This window comes from Pyrus communis, chromosome 15 (assembly GCF_041283825.1).
Source record: "Pyrus communis isolate YQ-2024b chromosome 15, ASM4128382v1, whole genome shotgun sequence".
Lineage (NCBI taxonomy): Eukaryota > Viridiplantae > Streptophyta > Magnoliopsida > Rosales > Rosaceae > Pyrus > Pyrus communis.
In genome coordinates, this window is record NC_142579.1 from 19,167,660 (window position 1) to 19,184,809 (window position 17,150).

Genomic DNA, 17,150 nt, shown 5'->3' on the forward strand with positions numbered 1-17,150 from the left:
ATAGACAACCAACAACATAATGACTAGATGAGAATGAACTATAGTGTAGCTTCAATATCTATGCTTCCAAGAGATATGAAATTTGAGAAACACAAAAAAGTAGACGTCCAATGCAATTCTCAGTGGAAAAATCTTCAAAGGCATACACAAACATTAATAATGAGATTACATAAGCTCATAATCCGACAGTAATGTGTCAAGGTATGGGAGAGAGGATTTTGGATAGCCATCGTAAAATCATAGAACCAAGCATTTAATCTCAAAAGCATTTCAAAGTTAACCAAGCTTTTAATAATCCATTGACCTTAAGAGACAACACTTCCTACATAATATGGACAATGGATAAGACTCGCAAAAAGCAAGGCATAAGCCTTGAAGAAAAAGCCAACTTTGGTGAGGAACTTTGAGTGAGGCACCAATTTGAGAAGTGCCAAGGTCATTTGAATGAAGGTGAAATTTTGATGAATCACCATTGATATTTGAGAGAATAGCAAACATGACCTACATAAGGGATCTTGAGGCATTACTCATGACATTGCATGGAAGGTCAAAATGAAGGGATTTTCCCATTTGAAAATATATACTTTCTTTTGAAGACACCCATTTCATAAAACACTTTCCAATTTGAATTTTTTGATTTGATTTGGGGAGAGGACAAAAAGAAGAGAATTGGCACATAGTCTAGATTATAGAGTAAGTAAAGTCACTACCACTTAAATAGGACCAAAGCAACATTAAATCCAAGAACACCACTAGCTTTGGATGATTGGAAAAAATGATTTTTCAGAAATCATCAAGACAATGGGGAGAACCTTTGACATCACAGTGAATAATTAACTAAGGATAATCTAAAACATATCATGAATGTATGACAGTTAAGATAAGCATATAGAGAGACAAAATGTAGGTATCTGATGAGCATGCTGACAAGACATGCACAACTTGGAAGCGTAGCTATTCAAACACTTCAGTTTATAGCAGAAAGGCTAATAGACCATCGAAGATCTTTGTGCCTTCGATTATCCAGGGCTTTAGTGAATATGTCAACTAGTTGTTATTCAGTTGGCACAAAATTCAGTGTAAGAATTTTAGCTTTTACTAGATCTCTAATGAAGTGATGCCTAATCTCAATGTGTTTTGTTCTCGAATGTTGGACATGGTTCTTAAAGATATCAATTGCACTCATGTTATCACAATAAACAAGAAAAGTGGATTGAGATATACCGTATGCACTGAGAATTTGTTTCATCCACATCAGTTGAGTGCAACAGCTAATGGCAGCCACAAATTCTACCTCGATAGTAGATAAATAGACACAATTTTGCTTCTTACTGTGCCAAGCAACCAAATTGTTCCCAACATAGAAAGCTCCCTTTAAGGTACTCTTTCGATTATCAATGCACCCAGCCCAATTGGCATTACTGTACCCAACCAGGTTTGTGTTGGTGTCATGAGTATATTGAAGTCCATAATCAGTGGTCTCACTTACATACTTGATGACCCTTTTGACTACTTGTAAGTGAGACTCATTGGGACACTTTGAAACCAAGCACATACCCCAACAACAAATGTGATGTCTGGTCGACTAGTAGTTAGGTAAAGTAAGCTTCCAATCATGCTTCTATACATAATATGATCAACATCCTTGCCACTTGAGTCCTTGTGAATTTTGGCACAAGTGCTCATGGGAGATCTATCAGTTTTTGACCCCTCTAGACCAAACTTCTTCACCAAGTTCTTGGCATACTTTGTTTGATGAAGATGTCATCATTTTGTTATTTCACTTGAAGTCCAAAGAAGTAGTTTAATTCACCAACCAAACTCATCTCAAATTCACTTGTCATCATATCGATATATTGTTTCACAAGAAAATCATAAATAGATCCAACAACTATATCATCTACAAATACTTGAGCAACCACAACATGAGGTTTAACCTTCTTAACAAACAAAGTTTTATCAACAAAACCACGAGTATAACCATGAGAAAGAAGATGATATGAAAACCTATCATACCAAGCACGTGGGGCTTGTTTGAGACCGTAGAGAGCTTTCCTCAGTTTGTACACTTCATCTAGCTTGTAAGGATCCTCAAAGCCCTTTGGTTGTTCCATATGGACCTCCTCATTAAGATATCCATTAAGGAATGCGGGTTTGACATCCATTTGAAAAAAGTTTGAACTTTAAATGGCATGCAATAACACATAGAAGTCAGACTGATTCAAGACGAACAACATGATCGAAGGTTTCATCAAAATCAATACCTTCAAGTTTAGAGCAACAAGCCTGGCCTTATTTATAATTACATTTCCTGACTCATCAGACTTGTTTTTGTAAATCCATTTTGTCCCAATAACATTAGTGTTTGATGGACGATCAACAAGGGACCATACTTCATTCCTCTTAAACTAATTTAACTATTCTTGCATGGCTAAGATCTATTCATTATTAGTTAGAGCATCTTTGATATTCTTAGGCTCAATCTGGGAGACATAGCAAACATTTGCAACTTCATCAGCTATTTTTCTTCGAGTTCTAACGTTTGTCAATCAGACCCGCAATTTCATCATCACGATGACCTCTGGCCCACTTTGGTTTGTCTTTGAGTAGGCCACAAGAATCTTGATTAGTGCTTGATTCACTCTTATTGTCATTTTCTGACACCACACTTGACTCACAAGAAGCATCACCATTATCCTCAGAAGAGGGAAATAACACATCATCACTTTCAGTTGCCAAAGAGGAAGGGACATCAGTGTCATCAATCTTGACATTTATGGACTCCATGATGGTCTTTGTCCTCAAATTATAAACTCTATAGGCCCAACTTGTGTTGGAGTACCCCAAGAAGATTCCTTCATCACTCTTAGTATCAAACTTCGCAAGATATTCTCGATCATGTAGAATGTAGCACACACTCCCAAAGATTTTGAAATACTTTACCATTGGTTTCTTACCCCTCCAGAGTTCATAGGGAGTCACATTGGTGCCAGGTCTGAGGAACACACGATTTGAGATGTAGCAGACAATGTTCATTACCTCAGCTTAAAAGTGTTTTGCCAAGTTTTTGCTTTTAAGTAGCACCCTAGTCATCTCAATCAAAACACGATTTTTCCTTTCCACTACACCATTTTTTTTAGAGGTGATTGGAGCAGAAAACTTTTGCTTGATGTCGTTGGTTAAACAAAAATAATCAACGTGAGCATTCTCAAATTCGGTTCCATGATCAGTTCTAATTCTGACTAGAGCATGATGGCTAGGAAGAGATTTATTCAACATTACTTTACACACAGTGAAGAACTATTGAAAGGTATTAGATTTTCCCCTTAAAAAGCATACCCATGTGAATCTAGAGTAGTCATCCATAATTACCAAGACGTACTTCTTGCCACCAAGAGATAAGGTTTGAATTGGTCCAATAAAATCCAAATGAATCAATTGAAGAGGCTTAGTTGTTTTGATGTCAGTCACTTTCTTGTGTGCCACTCTAGATTGCTTTCCCAATTAACATGGTCTGTAAACATATGAGTTAGAAATAGAAAGAGGTGGCAGCCTTTTCACAACCTTGTGTTTAGACAACTTCTTGAGGTCTTTGAAGTTCAAAGGCCCAAGTTTTTTTTGCCACAAAATACTAGCATCGTCAATGACTTTATGCCACTTGGAGTATTCAGCAACTTGAGAAACATCAAGAATGTAGCAATTGTCTTCATATCTCGAGAGAACAAACAAGTTCTTTCCATATTCATCTATAATCCAACACCCTCTTTTTTGAGAAGCACACTTCATCAGTCACATCATTACACAATTGACTAATGCTAATGAGATTTGACATCAACCCATCAACATAGCTAACATTTTCAAGCTTAGGCAATCCAGGGATTTTGACATCACATTTTCCTGTGATCTGAGACTTATCTCCACCACTAAACACAACTCCACCACCAACAAAAGAGGCAAGATATGAGAAAGCCTCATTATCTCCAGTCATGTGATGAAAGCACCCATTGTCAAGATACCACACATTTAGTTTAGTAGCAGATAAAGCATTTAAAACAACAAAGCACCTGTTTGAGTCCTTCTGCACCCACTTCAAACTTTGCTTAAAATTACCAGATGAAGATGAATGAATGAGCTGAGCAATTCTATTGACTTCAATAACCAGACGATCCACCTGATCCTTTAACAAATTGGTCTTTTCAGAATACAATTTTCTATATTTTGGACGAATGTGCCCAACTTCACCATGGTGATGACACGTAAGAATAGATCTTGTCTTTGGACCTGGTTTGACATTCTGAGATACAAGTCTAGATTCTTTGACAAATTTTGTTTTGGTGGGGACAAAACTTGAGCTACTTTCTACAAAACCAAGACCATTTTTGTCACCGTGTTGTTTCCTAATACTCAGCATCTTGTTATTTTTTTCAGCCCCAATAGTAAGACGAATAACCTTATCATTTGCCTCATTTAGTTCAAGTAGCTATTTCTTATTGGCCTCATGATACATCACATTATTTGCCTTCAATGTATGAATTTGATTCATCAAGTTATCTTGAGATTCTAGCAAGTTTTGAACCTGAGCTTCAAGAGTAGTAATAACACCATCATTTTCAACTTTGTCATTGCAATTGGAAGTCTTTTCATTTAGCTCCTCAACATGAGCCTCAAGATAACTAATTTTATTTTATCCAGTTCAGTTCTAACTAGACGAAGAAACTTGTTTTCTTTCTGTAACTTAATAACCTTCGTAGTTAGCTCAATCTTCTCCACTTTTGTAGTACAAGTCTCATCAAAGAGAGAATCATACTTGATGCACAATTCATCATAAGACATCTTTTCATTGCCATTCAGAACAGAATCATCATCACTCAGAGACACTTCCTCAGTTGGAGCAACAAAAGCAACAACATTTTCTTCATTATCTGATGACTCATCAGAATGCACAAAACCTTGTTCATTGTTATCATTCTAAGTAACCATCATTTCCTTTTCGCGCTTTTGACCAAGAAGTTTGGTGTTAGCACAAAACCTTGTCCACTTCCACCACATGCAAAGTATAGACCAGGTACCTTCAATAAACCTTTGTCACTTTTTCTAGTGAACCCTTTATTCTTCACTCTAGAAGATTGTTTCTCTTGATTATTTGTTAACTCACTAAACCATTTTGAACCCTTTCCTCTGTTTTTGAGAATCCTTCTGAATTGTTTTACAAATAAGGCAAGATCATATTCTGAGATATGTCTACACACATCACCAACAACCTCACTTTTTTCAACACCTTAAAAGGCTACTCTTTTTCTCTTCTTGGAGTCACTTTCATCCATGTCAAGCTTCATCTCATAGGTAATGAGTTTCCCAACCAATTTTTCAAGCTTGATCTCCTTTAGGTCCTTAAATTCTTGAATGACAGCCTTCTTGGCATGAAATCTCTTGGGCAAGTATCTCAAAATCTTTTGAACCATAATTGTTCATCAATAGGCTTCCCCAAACCCAAGGCTTCATTTGTTAACATTTCAATTTTCTCAAAGAAAACTGAGAAAGTCTCAAACTCGAGCATTCTCAAATCTTCAAATTTTGAAAGGGTCATTTGGAGCTTTAAATCTCTCATTGTTTATCACCCTTATGAAGAATTCAGAGTTTATCCCAAGCTTGCTTAGCCGTTGTGCAATTTTGAACATGAGCAAATTGATTAGACAAAATGGCAAAACCAATAGCATTTTTTGCTTTCCTGTTAGCTATGGTCGAAGCAATTTCTCCTTGAGGCCATTCGCCTTTTGGCTTAATCACATACTCTCTATTGACTAGCCTCGATAGAGCCTCCCACTCAAGAATGAGATAATCAACAACTATAAGATCTTGAGCCTCAAGGAATATCTAAAACTTGTCGTTCCACGCACATAATTTGTACCATCAAATAATGGAGGTGTATTGCATGAGCTACCAACACGATCACGATCCATGGTGAGATTCTACCTAATACCATTAAATCCCAGAGATCACTTTATATATATCTAAAGTAAGGCTCTGATACCAATTGAAATTGGTACCAGGTGGAATAAACTGTTTATAAAAATTATAATCCGCTGGACTAACTAGTCAAGCCCACTAGTCAACTAAGATAGATTTGTTAGTCAATAAATCAAAGATTTAAATACCAATTTCAGTTTCCAAAAATTATCATAGTCAGCAAGGCTGTAGTTCGTTGCATGTTATCAATGTGTCAAGTGAGCATAACAATAAATACATACCATTTAGATGTTCAACAGATATATGTACCATGTACATGTGTGTGGGATGTGTAAAACAATAAGCATAACTTGAACTCAATAAACGTAACTTGAAAACAAGATATTTTTGGCTAGAAAAACCCACATCTGGGTTAAAAAGCTGAGGACTTTCCACTGAGTCCAATCCACTAGTGTAAACAAAGGTTCATACAAAGATTACACAAGCTCAATTCCTAGATCCTTATCTACGGAGCAGCTTCACCTTTGTGCAACCTTGCCTTACACAAGATGGACTCATTCGATCTTCATGAAGTGGTAGCTCCTCATGAGCTCATCACCTTGTGCATCGAGATCAACACGATCAATGATATGATATGATTTTATGATATGCACATGAAATTTGGAGTCAAATGACCAGTCAGATTCTCCAATCAAATTGTTGAAGGAATAATCTAACTTGAATCCAAAAGATTGGTCTCAAAACGAATTTAAAGCTTAAAACCAGACCAAGACATAATGCAAAACCTTAAAAACAATGCAACCATAATAAACAATGATTGGGTGTTTAATAAATGAGGAAGGTTTGGCAGTTAGGGTTCATAAATGGAGAAGATGCAAGCTTTAAGCTTTTAAAGCAACTCTTTCTCTAAAACTAAGTTCTCAAAGGAATAATCTAAAACCCAAGGGAACAAATATACCCAAGAAAATCAGAATTTCCATCAGCCAACTTTTCACAAGGACACTTGTCGGCTGCAGAAAAGATCTAGCCAAATCAATGGCCAGAAACTGACTACTATCATAAAGGTGTCAAAAAGTCCATGTGGGTTGTCTTAATCTGTGTGCCTAGACAACTAGAAGTCAGTGCCCTAAACTGGCTAGACAATCAAACTAGTTAGAATGCAACACAAATAGAGATATGAAATGCACATACAATTTGCTTATCTTCAATAAACTTCATTGAGACATGTAACTCAGCTAAAGAGTTGGACCTTTCACTTACCATTGACCTCTAAAGTCTCCTTGGCCCATTTATGGTCACTCTTGCTTGAAGAATCAAAGAGCTTATGACACAAACCTTAGTTGCCTCATGCTATCCTTGTGGCCCATTTTGAAGAAGTACCAGAATTTATCGATGGGCAATTCCATATGAAAGAACAAGGTTGGAAAATCCCACCATCGCACAAATTGTATTGGGAGAACACTGAACATGAGCATACTTCATGGAGTAGATCACCTTTTGGTAGAAGCGCAACATGGGAAAAGTATCCCAACATGAAGTAGTACGGATGGAATGTGATAACTCTCTTTCATGTAAAAGCAGCCTCAACACACGACTCTTGACTACATCTATCCTCCACCTGCTTCACATGAGCACTAGATGAAATTGCATGCTTAAATTCTTTCAGGAAGTCTCGGAACAAATCATCAAAGTTAATCTTCACATAAGCAGCTCTAAGTATCATACTTTCCCAAAAGACCACCAAGACGATACTTGGGTGGGGGATATTCATTACACTTACTCTTGGGGGAAGACATTTTGAAAAAACCGTGCATTAAATACCGAAAAATATTTAAAATTGTTTGAAAAAATAGGAGGAAGAAAGATTGGGCACCAGATTGCAGCTTAACACCCTCGTGTGCTAGGCCTCAACCCAAGTAACAGCAACAACAGCTGCATTTGCAGCCTTAGTAGGCTACAACCTAATGACTCTAGAGAGGCCTCCCAAACCCAGCTCCAGTGAGTGCAGAGCGCTTATCCTTCATTTGGCAACCCAATTCGCGGTAGCCCTCCTGCATCACGGTTCCAAGTTTCGTTTACCTAATTCACAACGTCCAGCTACATTGATACTCCTCTTAGTTGTGTCGTTGACTCCTCCTGTGGTTCCAGTCGAGCCACAATTGTAGAAATTTTTTTTTTCTTTTTCTTACCTTGGAGTCGCTACACACAACGACAAAGACGAAAAATAACTTTTCACAGGCAAGCAAAAAAGAAAATTGGGGACAGGGGAACAATTTCATCTGATTTTCTCTCTTTCTTGTTTGGAAAATAATTACTCTCTAGGTTTATTTAGTCTTGTATTTTAAGTAGAGTAAATTAAATCAAAATGCAATTGGACTCCATCTCTCGAAGACTATTATAAGTTAGAGCTCATAATCTTATACAGTCAATAAATTAACTTTTGGTTGGCCCACTCAAATTAGAATTTCTACACCTTCTGCACTTAGGAGGTGCAACACAACAATTGTGGAAGGCATATGTGGAGAAAAAGATTTGACTACCACTTCTTCGAGCTCCTCTACTCATGGCAATGATACAACAAATTAAGGTTTGAATTAATAACTAATTCATGCCTTTAAGCTTTCCTCATTGAAGATAAGTTCCGTTACACAAGGAAGCCTAATTACATCCTATTAATGATTTTTCAAGATAATCCTTAGCATTAATAATTAATCTTGATAAAGTAGGTTGACACAAGGATTATTAATATTATTAATCAGAAGATTAAGATTAAGATTATTAATCAGAAGAGTTTAATAATATCTACAAGGATTATCCTCAATACTGTCAAAGTACAAGTACAACTCCATCCACTAGATTATACAACTTGGCTAGATCTTGACACATAACATAGAAAACTCTACACATATGGATGGGCATGCTCCCTATTAATACATCATTCAACACCAATCTCCTAGTAAGCTATTGCTCGCATTAGACTCTCTCAAACCCTAGGCTAAATGCCAAATTTCCCCCTATTTCCGCCCAAAACCCAACCCAACCCAACCCAAATACCAATTGAGGGCCAAATTCCCCCTAAGAAATAGCCCAGAAACGCGTGGACTCTCCCTTTCCCAGCCCACTCTCGGTCCGATCACGCGCCCAACTCGTTGCACGCAGGCTGAGCCCTTCAACGCCCGACAGGGTGGGCCCCACTATCATTACATGCACCAAACCCAACCCATCGAATATAATCAAATATAACGGTAAAAAAAAAAAAAAAAAAACAGATCTAATGGCTCAAATTTAAATCCAACGGCTAAAATAATTAAAAAAAATATTTAACTCAAAATTCACCAAAAAAGTGGCCCGAATGCGCTTGCAAATGAAGGAAGAAGGGGATAGGGAGCCAGAGAGGTTCGAAATAAATTTGATGATGAAGGACCTCAACAAATACATTCCAGAGAGGAAGAAGTACTTACGTTGAAAGTTTGGTAAAAGTTGAACGATTGGTGAAAGTTAAAAGTTTGGTGAAAGTTGAAAGATTGGTGAAAGTTGAAGGCTTGCTTTGTGGAAAGATTTAGTGATTTTTCAATATTTATCGGAATTTAAATATTTTTAGATTAAAATGTTCATAAAATTAATTTATGATAGTCTACATAATTTTTTATTTTAAAGTTAATTTAAGAAAAAAAAAATAGCTTAAGTTCATTTTTTAATAATCCCAGACCAAAATTTTAGGTCTGAATGGTTGGAGCAAAAAAACTCTTTTTGGGCTAAAAACTAAATTTTTCGGGCTAAAAAATTTAGCTTTTAGCCCAACGGATGAAGATGGTCTCAGGCCCAAACTTGAGATTCGTTGGCCAACCCTTCACGCATCGAGGCAGATTGTCTTCTCTCCTATTTAGATATCCTTTCCATCCCTTTCTCGGTCATGATTGAATAACATTAATATTTTATATTTTTATTATTTTATATTTTATTATCTTTATAAAAAAATCAATCATTTTGATACTACAGTGAACAACAGTAGTACAACACGCACATTTAAAGCAAATGCAGTAAATGAGATTGGAGGCACCCAATAAATAATAAGAAAGATTAGTTATAAAAATAAAAAGAGAAATCGAATCTCAAAGAGAAGTTAGTGCCTGATCGAGGGAGGGACATGCTTGGCCGGGTATGGGGGAAGACAAGTCAACATCGATCACTGATCACTCCGTAAAAAGCTACTAATACTTAAGGTTTAGGGTACGGCTTACAGGTACAAGTCACACCAGTATGGGCACTGCATCGAGCAGTATGCCAGTAAGTAAAACCCTGTACCTGTGTGTTCGTTGTCAATCACGCACCAAACTACAACGACCCAACTAAAGATAAATAAAAGATACTGTTTTTTTGACCCGATATTTTCCAGATGTGAAAACGCAAATGGGAAGATGATGAACGCTGAAGGCAAAATCTTTAGGAAGATGAAAGAGACATCTTTGTACAACAAAGGCACAATGCAAGCAAAGACGAAAGTTTCATTTTACTTTATATTTTTCAGTTTTGATCTCATTTATTAACATAATTGATCACACATAGTTTTTGAGTTGAGATTTTTTTTTGCTAGAATTGCAAGGAAAGAGAAAACATGGTCCATGAGCCTATGAGATGAATCTAATGGTGTATACTAATCTAATTATGATAACTTTAAATACAATTATGTGATAACATATTATACTCAAAACTTAACACATGACAAGTTTTGAGTGGTTGGTAATGCACTTAACACAGTTTAGTAGTAGGTTAAGTCTCACACAAATTTTCTCATTAGGGTGATGTTATAGATAATTTTTTTTATATTATATTTTGTAGATCGTATGATTTGAAATAAATAATTTATCTATCATCATTCAAAATATAATTTAACAATCAACGGTCAAATTATATGATTTTAAAAAATATAGGTAAAAAAGAGTTGTTAGTATTTCCCCTCATTATCTCAATGCTTCCTGCAGCTCAACATTCCAGTTTCACGCCATCGTTAAACCTTTTAACAGCAACTAAACGGTAAACACGTGGAAACGAGAGAAATAGACATTTGCTTCAACCATAAAAAGTATCTTCTGTTTCCACACTTCCGCATGCATTCCCTCCCATTCACTCTCTCTCTCCCTCTCTCTCTCTCCACTTCTCAATGTTCTCATTGGTGTCTTTTCAGTTTTAACCGCTCCGAACTCCATCCACCCATCCAAATACAGCAGAAAAACCAAAACATCTCCCCAAGATTTACTCACACTAGTAAGAACTTTGAAAGCGTCAACAAATCCCCCTTCACCTAATCAGCAAAACAATCCCTTTACCTCTCTTTAGCTTTATCCTTTTCTTTTCTTCAATTGGTTGGAAGCATTTCTTTCCCTTTGAGACTTGTTGGTCTTGAAACCCTGGATCTGGTTCAGAATCTAAAGATGGAGATGGAGATGGAGATGGAGATGGAGATGGATGATGGGTCCCTTTCTCTCTTTTGATATCTCTCTCTCTCTCTCTCTCTCTCTCTCTCTCTCTCTCTCTATCTAGAAAACTTACACTTCATTTTTAGGGTTTGCCTTTGCCCCCCACATCCTCCAAAGATTTTTGGCTAAATTTGGCCAAATGCTGCCAGTTCTGGCACTGGACCTGTCCCTCTCCAATTAAGCCCTTCCTTCCTTTACTTGTAATTTCTTCGCCTTTTCTGGTTAGTTTTTGGCTGACTATATTCTCTGACTCAAACATAAGACTAAACAAAAATGCAAAATATTCCATTCCAAAACAAGCTATAATATTCTTCTTTTTACCTTTTTTTTTTTCTTCTTGAGGAGAACCAGAAGAAGAAAAAAGTCGATTTAATTTAACTGAAGATTAAGAGATGGCGAGGGAGAAGATTCAGATCAAGAAGATCGACAACGCGACAGCGAGGCAGGTGACATTTTCCAAGAGGAGAAGAGGACTTTTCAAGAAGGCTGAGGAGCTCTCCGTTCTCTGTGATGCCGATATTGCTCTTATCATCTTTTCTTCCACCGGAAAGCTCTTTGAATACGCCAGCTCTAGGTCTCCCTCTCTCAGTCTCTCTCACTTGCATACACAATTTTTTTTTTCTTTTTTCTGTAATATTATTTTTAATGGGAAGATGAAGAAGGAGAAGACCCACCTGAATGGGAAGAAGTAAGAAACAGGCTAGGTTAGCTGGTCAAGCTACTAACTAGATGTTCAAATAATATGATTGAAGGTCTTTGTAGCGCAAGTTGGATGTGGATGTTGTTTGTCTTGTTTGTTAGATTTGGATCTCACAAAAAAATTATCATATATGCATTAAACAAGTATGGCTTAATCCAACTGCTGTTTCTGATAACTTGAGAAGTGTTGTTTTGAACAGTCATGACTGGACTGCTTCATCAAGTTGCGAGTGACTTCCTTCCATGTGCTTTTACTCTCTCACTTTCTGTAGTGTGATTTCGTCAAGGAAAATTGTTGTATACTTCTTGGATTTTAATAATCCTTTATGGTATGGTTGTGGCTTAATCTGTTATTTCCTTTTACTTTTGGCTGTGTTTGTACCAAATAGGCCATAGTTTGTAATACAAAAATGATGAAAGAATACAAGTTTGGCAAATCATCACTATATTTGGCGTTGCATTTTAAGTTGAATTAGGAGGCTAACGGGGTGACATCACACAACAAAAACACATTTTTTAACCTTTTATGTTTGTTTAACAACATAGAAAATTCTCGTTAATAAAATTTGAACCAAGACCTCCTTCAACAACGAGGAGACTAGATGCAATCAGAGCTAGTTAAACTTCATTCATTTTCGAGTAATTTCTGTTTATAGGGTTTTTCTTTTATTAGTATAAATGAACCTTCAATGTTTATAAACTTTGTATATACGAGTTCATGTGCATGTAATAACTATTATCAGTTATTCAACTTATTCTTAATACGCGTTGCAAGGTTTTTAAGGAAAAACATATTTATAGCAACTTTAAGTTTAAAAGTGTGTGACAAGTGTTTACTAAAATATGAAAATAAAATTTAAATGCTAAACCAAATATTGAACTTCCTATTGTCTTTTCCATCTCGCATGTGTTATCTTTTATATAATTATATATATTGTATTATGCTATTGTTTTGAAGATTTCTGGCTATCCTAGCTAGTGACCTGCATTGTTTTTTTCTTCTTCTTCTGCAGTATGAAGGAAATTCTAGAAAGGCACAACTTGCATTCAAAGAATCTCGATAAACTAGAACAACCATCTCTTGAGTTACAGGTTGGTCCTTTATGTATCGTATCGTGGTGATGAGTTTGGTAACCTCGAGTTGTACACAATAATACATAGTCAACTTGGTAACATGAATCTTGTGGACTTGAAGCCATTGCAACATGACAAGTTTTGAAACTTAATGGTATAAGAACGAATTCTTTTAGAATATTATTGCACTCCTAAATTTGTAAATCATGTTATAGTGTAGGCATGCATAGCCTAGAGTAATATAATTTTTGGATCATCCATATTTTCTGTTAGTAAGCTAGAATATGACAATGCATGCATTTGAAGGTGAAAAAGGGAAACTACATGCATGAACTCAATACAAGATTTATTAAGATGCATTGTAACGCGCATTCTTTATTAAATTATTTTTAACTACGCCCCCTCAAACTTCAACTTATACGCCTCTTAAAACACGTGGGACCAAACACCTAATAAGGCTATGCCACATGCGCAATATTGATTCAAAATCTTCATTATGCTTAACATTCAACAGTTAGAGAATATTAAGTTTAAAAGAAATTGAAGAGATGAAAAAAATAAAAAAGAAATTGATTAGCCTGGTGCACCCAAATCAAACCCACAGAAGAAATTAGTAGATCTAACTTCTAAGGCAATGTGGAGCGAATTTTGAGTTTTATACAAACGACTTTCATGTTTCAAGGGGCAAAAAGGGATCAAAATCGAGTTCCAAGGGGCAAAATGAAACAAACTTTGAGTTTTAGGGAGTAAACTGGTGATTTTTGAGTTACAGGCAGCAAAGCCAAATTAAAATCAAATTCTAGGGGGGGGGGGGGGGGTTGGTGGGGTAGCATAAAATAAGCCTTCTTTACTTGAAGTCCTTCGCTCTCTATTGTTAGCATCCTGACTTAGTATAAGATAAACTTATCACTGTTGAATTGTAAATGGATAAATCTTTGGGTTTTTGTTCTTTTCACGTATTGTTTACAGTAAATAATCAACAATCTTTGGATTTTTGGCCTTTGCTTAAAAGCATTGTTAATTCTGATGTAGCTAGTGGAGAACAGCAACTACTCCAGATTGAGCAAGGAAATTGCAGCAAAAAGTCATCAACTTAGGTATTTGTAAATCTCTGGTTTTAAAAAACAATTACTAGTTTGTGGTCCCTAATTATGACATAAGCTCCTTGAACTATAGGCAGATCAGAGGAGAAGAAATTCAAGGACTAAGTTTGGAAGAACTGCAACAATTGGAGAAGTCCCTTGAAGCTGGCTTGGGTGGCGTAGTAGAGAAAAAGGTCTGTTTTATTCTATAGGCTTGCCTCTATATAATTGTTTAATATCTAATAAGTGGACTTTTTTGTTGTCTTTCAACAGAGTGAAAAGATTATGAAAGAGATCAACGATCTTCAAAGAAATGTTAGTTACCTTTTAACTCTTGACTATGCAACTCTCCCAAGCTACATCTTCTGACGTAATAAACTAACAGATAATTGACATACGGTAGATTGGAGGTTTCAATCTAGACCTCGTGCACTCCGAATTTCGATGTCAATTTAGAGAATCACTAAACAAAAAAAATTGTTCGTAAAAGTTAAGGTAACCATGTCTCAAGCTAATAGTTGAAAATTAATGAATAACTGTTCTACCAATACGAATTATTGTATGTGTGGTTCACATTCTAATTGGGATATTAGTTTCTGTTGTGCTAGTCTTTTGTCCTACAGTGAATTTAGCTCTTACGTAATGCCTGAGAACTCAACGGGATTTGAAACGTATCATTAAAAGTTTACTAAGATTGTAGTGTATTTGTTTGATAGTAGATTCTTAGTGCTTGAGCAGTTCATTGGCAGTAAGGTCCAGACAATGTTGTCCTCCAAATATTTCCTCTTCTCTATTTGCCTTTTCTTGTCCCAATTTTTTTCTTGACATGATATAGATGAATGTGCAGGCGATGCAATTGACGGAAGAGAATGAACGATTAAGACAGCAAGTATAAGATCTCTCTGCCGACTCTTCATTTAAGTATATGTTTGATTCTTGCTTAATTTGCTAATGGGAGTTCTTGGTATGATTGTTGAAGGTGGTGGAGAAATCTAATGGCCGCAGGCTTGTTCATGTCGATTCAGAGAACCTGATTACGGAGGAGGGTCAGTCATCAGAGTCTGTCACCAATCTCTGTAAATCTAACAGCGGTCCTCAAGACTATGACAGCTCAGTAACATCTCTAAAATTGGGGTGCGCTTAAATCATCTGATATGTTTGATGTGCTGCATTAATTTCGATGGATATATTTATTTCAGGAAGCAATATTCTAGAGCATTTAGGAAGTTGCACTACTCTTTGCATGCATAAGTATTTTGTTGGCTATAAATATAGTATTTTCCAGTTTTAAATTAGCCATGCCTACTTGTAGTTCATCAATGGAAAATGCTAACACCCGCTATTGGAAAAACCTAGTAGTAGCCTAGTATCTCCCACATAATTAATGTAAGCTCCCACATTTACAATTTAGCCATGCACACTTTTTATGGTGAAGCAAAATTTATTTTTCTTTTCCACATCGTTACCGTTTAGTTGTCGTTAGAAGGTTTCACGACGGCGTGAAACTCAAATATTGAGCTGCAGGGAAGCATTGAGATACACACAGTGGGGTAATTACTACCAAGACTTTGACTTTAATGAGGGGGAAAATGCTAGATAGATCATGTTTTTAGAAGATAATGGTTTCAGATTTTATTTAGTAAACCACATAATGTGACGGTTGATGATTGGATCCTATTTTGGGTGATGCTTGAAAAACTATTTACTAGTAGTGTGTGTGAAATACTAGGGAGATCACATGTGGATCTTACATTATGTGGTCAGCTAAGTTAGTTAAAACACATTGTAGTTTCTCTAGAACTGTACACATACTGAATATGGACATTCTTTATACCTAGTTCATTTTTAAGCCGCGTCTAGATGAGGGAATTGCAAGTACCGAGAATTTAAATCCTTTATGGGTTTTTGATGATCACGTTGTGTACTTAATCTTTTTAACAAGCAGTTCATTTCTAAGTAATTTATCCTGAATGCCCTAGTACCTGCAAATCTCTCATCCAAACATAGCCGTAGAGGTTTGAATTTGAGAAAAAAACTATTTTAGCATGCTGCTCAAATGATATTTATTAACTTTTCCGTTTATCAATCTACTTTTTTGTTATTTTCTTTTGCAGGCTGCCCTACTCTGGTTGACCGAAAGTAAATGGGGGTTGTGTTCTCTACAAATTGGGACGGTTGACTTTAAATGTTGAATGAGATATGAATGTAACATTTAACACATGAATATAACCCTACTGTATTTATATGAAAAAATGCGTAATGTATTCGAACCTTGGACGGATCCATGGGGTAACTTCACATATATCATTGTTAAAGTTGCCTGTATTTGAACTCACAAGATACACAAGTAAACCCAATCAAAAAAATTGTCATTGAACTTTCCGTGTTATTGTTATTTTAGATAATTAGGTTGAGGGTGGGGTGAACCGGTGAAGTGAAAACAAATCGATGGGGTTACTGAGGGATGTTGGTGGGTGATTTTTTCGTACGGTGGTGTTTTGATACTTTCTTGTTAACTTCTCACTCCACTCTCATTTGGTTTTATATTTTTTTAGGGTGCGTTTGATAGTATGTGGTAAAATAGGGTGTGTTAACATCACCATCCTATTTCATGACTAAGTTGGGTGTGGAACGACTCTCGTGCCCTTCTGAAGCTTTTGACCATAAATATGGCTTGTTGCGTAGGGGCGTTGGCGTAACTAAAGACATGCGTTTCTCAACCTCGTCTTCCTTGTATTGTGTTTTACCGACATGCTTCCAAATTCCTGAAATCAACTTTAAGTGAGCATTTTTTATCAGCTTTTATGGCATCATTTGCAACAGACCTCTTGATTGATATGGTCGTAGCAAT

General features: G+C 36.2%; 1 protein-coding gene across 1 annotated transcript; it reads left to right on the top strand.

Annotated features, from left to right (window-relative positions):
* Window positions 1–11,034: 11,034 nt before the first annotated feature.
* LOC137707428 (MADS-box protein SVP-like) lies at window positions 11,035–16,673 on the top strand. The gene is made up of 8 exons (XM_068464186.2): window positions 11,035–12,018; window positions 13,157–13,235; window positions 14,250–14,314; window positions 14,394–14,493; window positions 14,573–14,614; window positions 15,147–15,188; window positions 15,279–15,433; window positions 16,414–16,673. Exons 1-8 carry the CDS (start codon window positions 11,837–11,839, stop codon window positions 16,430–16,432), a joined length of 684 nt encoding a protein of 227 aa, XP_068320287.2. The 5' UTR covers window positions 11,035–11,836; the 3' UTR covers window positions 16,433–16,673.
* Window positions 16,674–17,150: the final 477 nt, after the last annotated feature.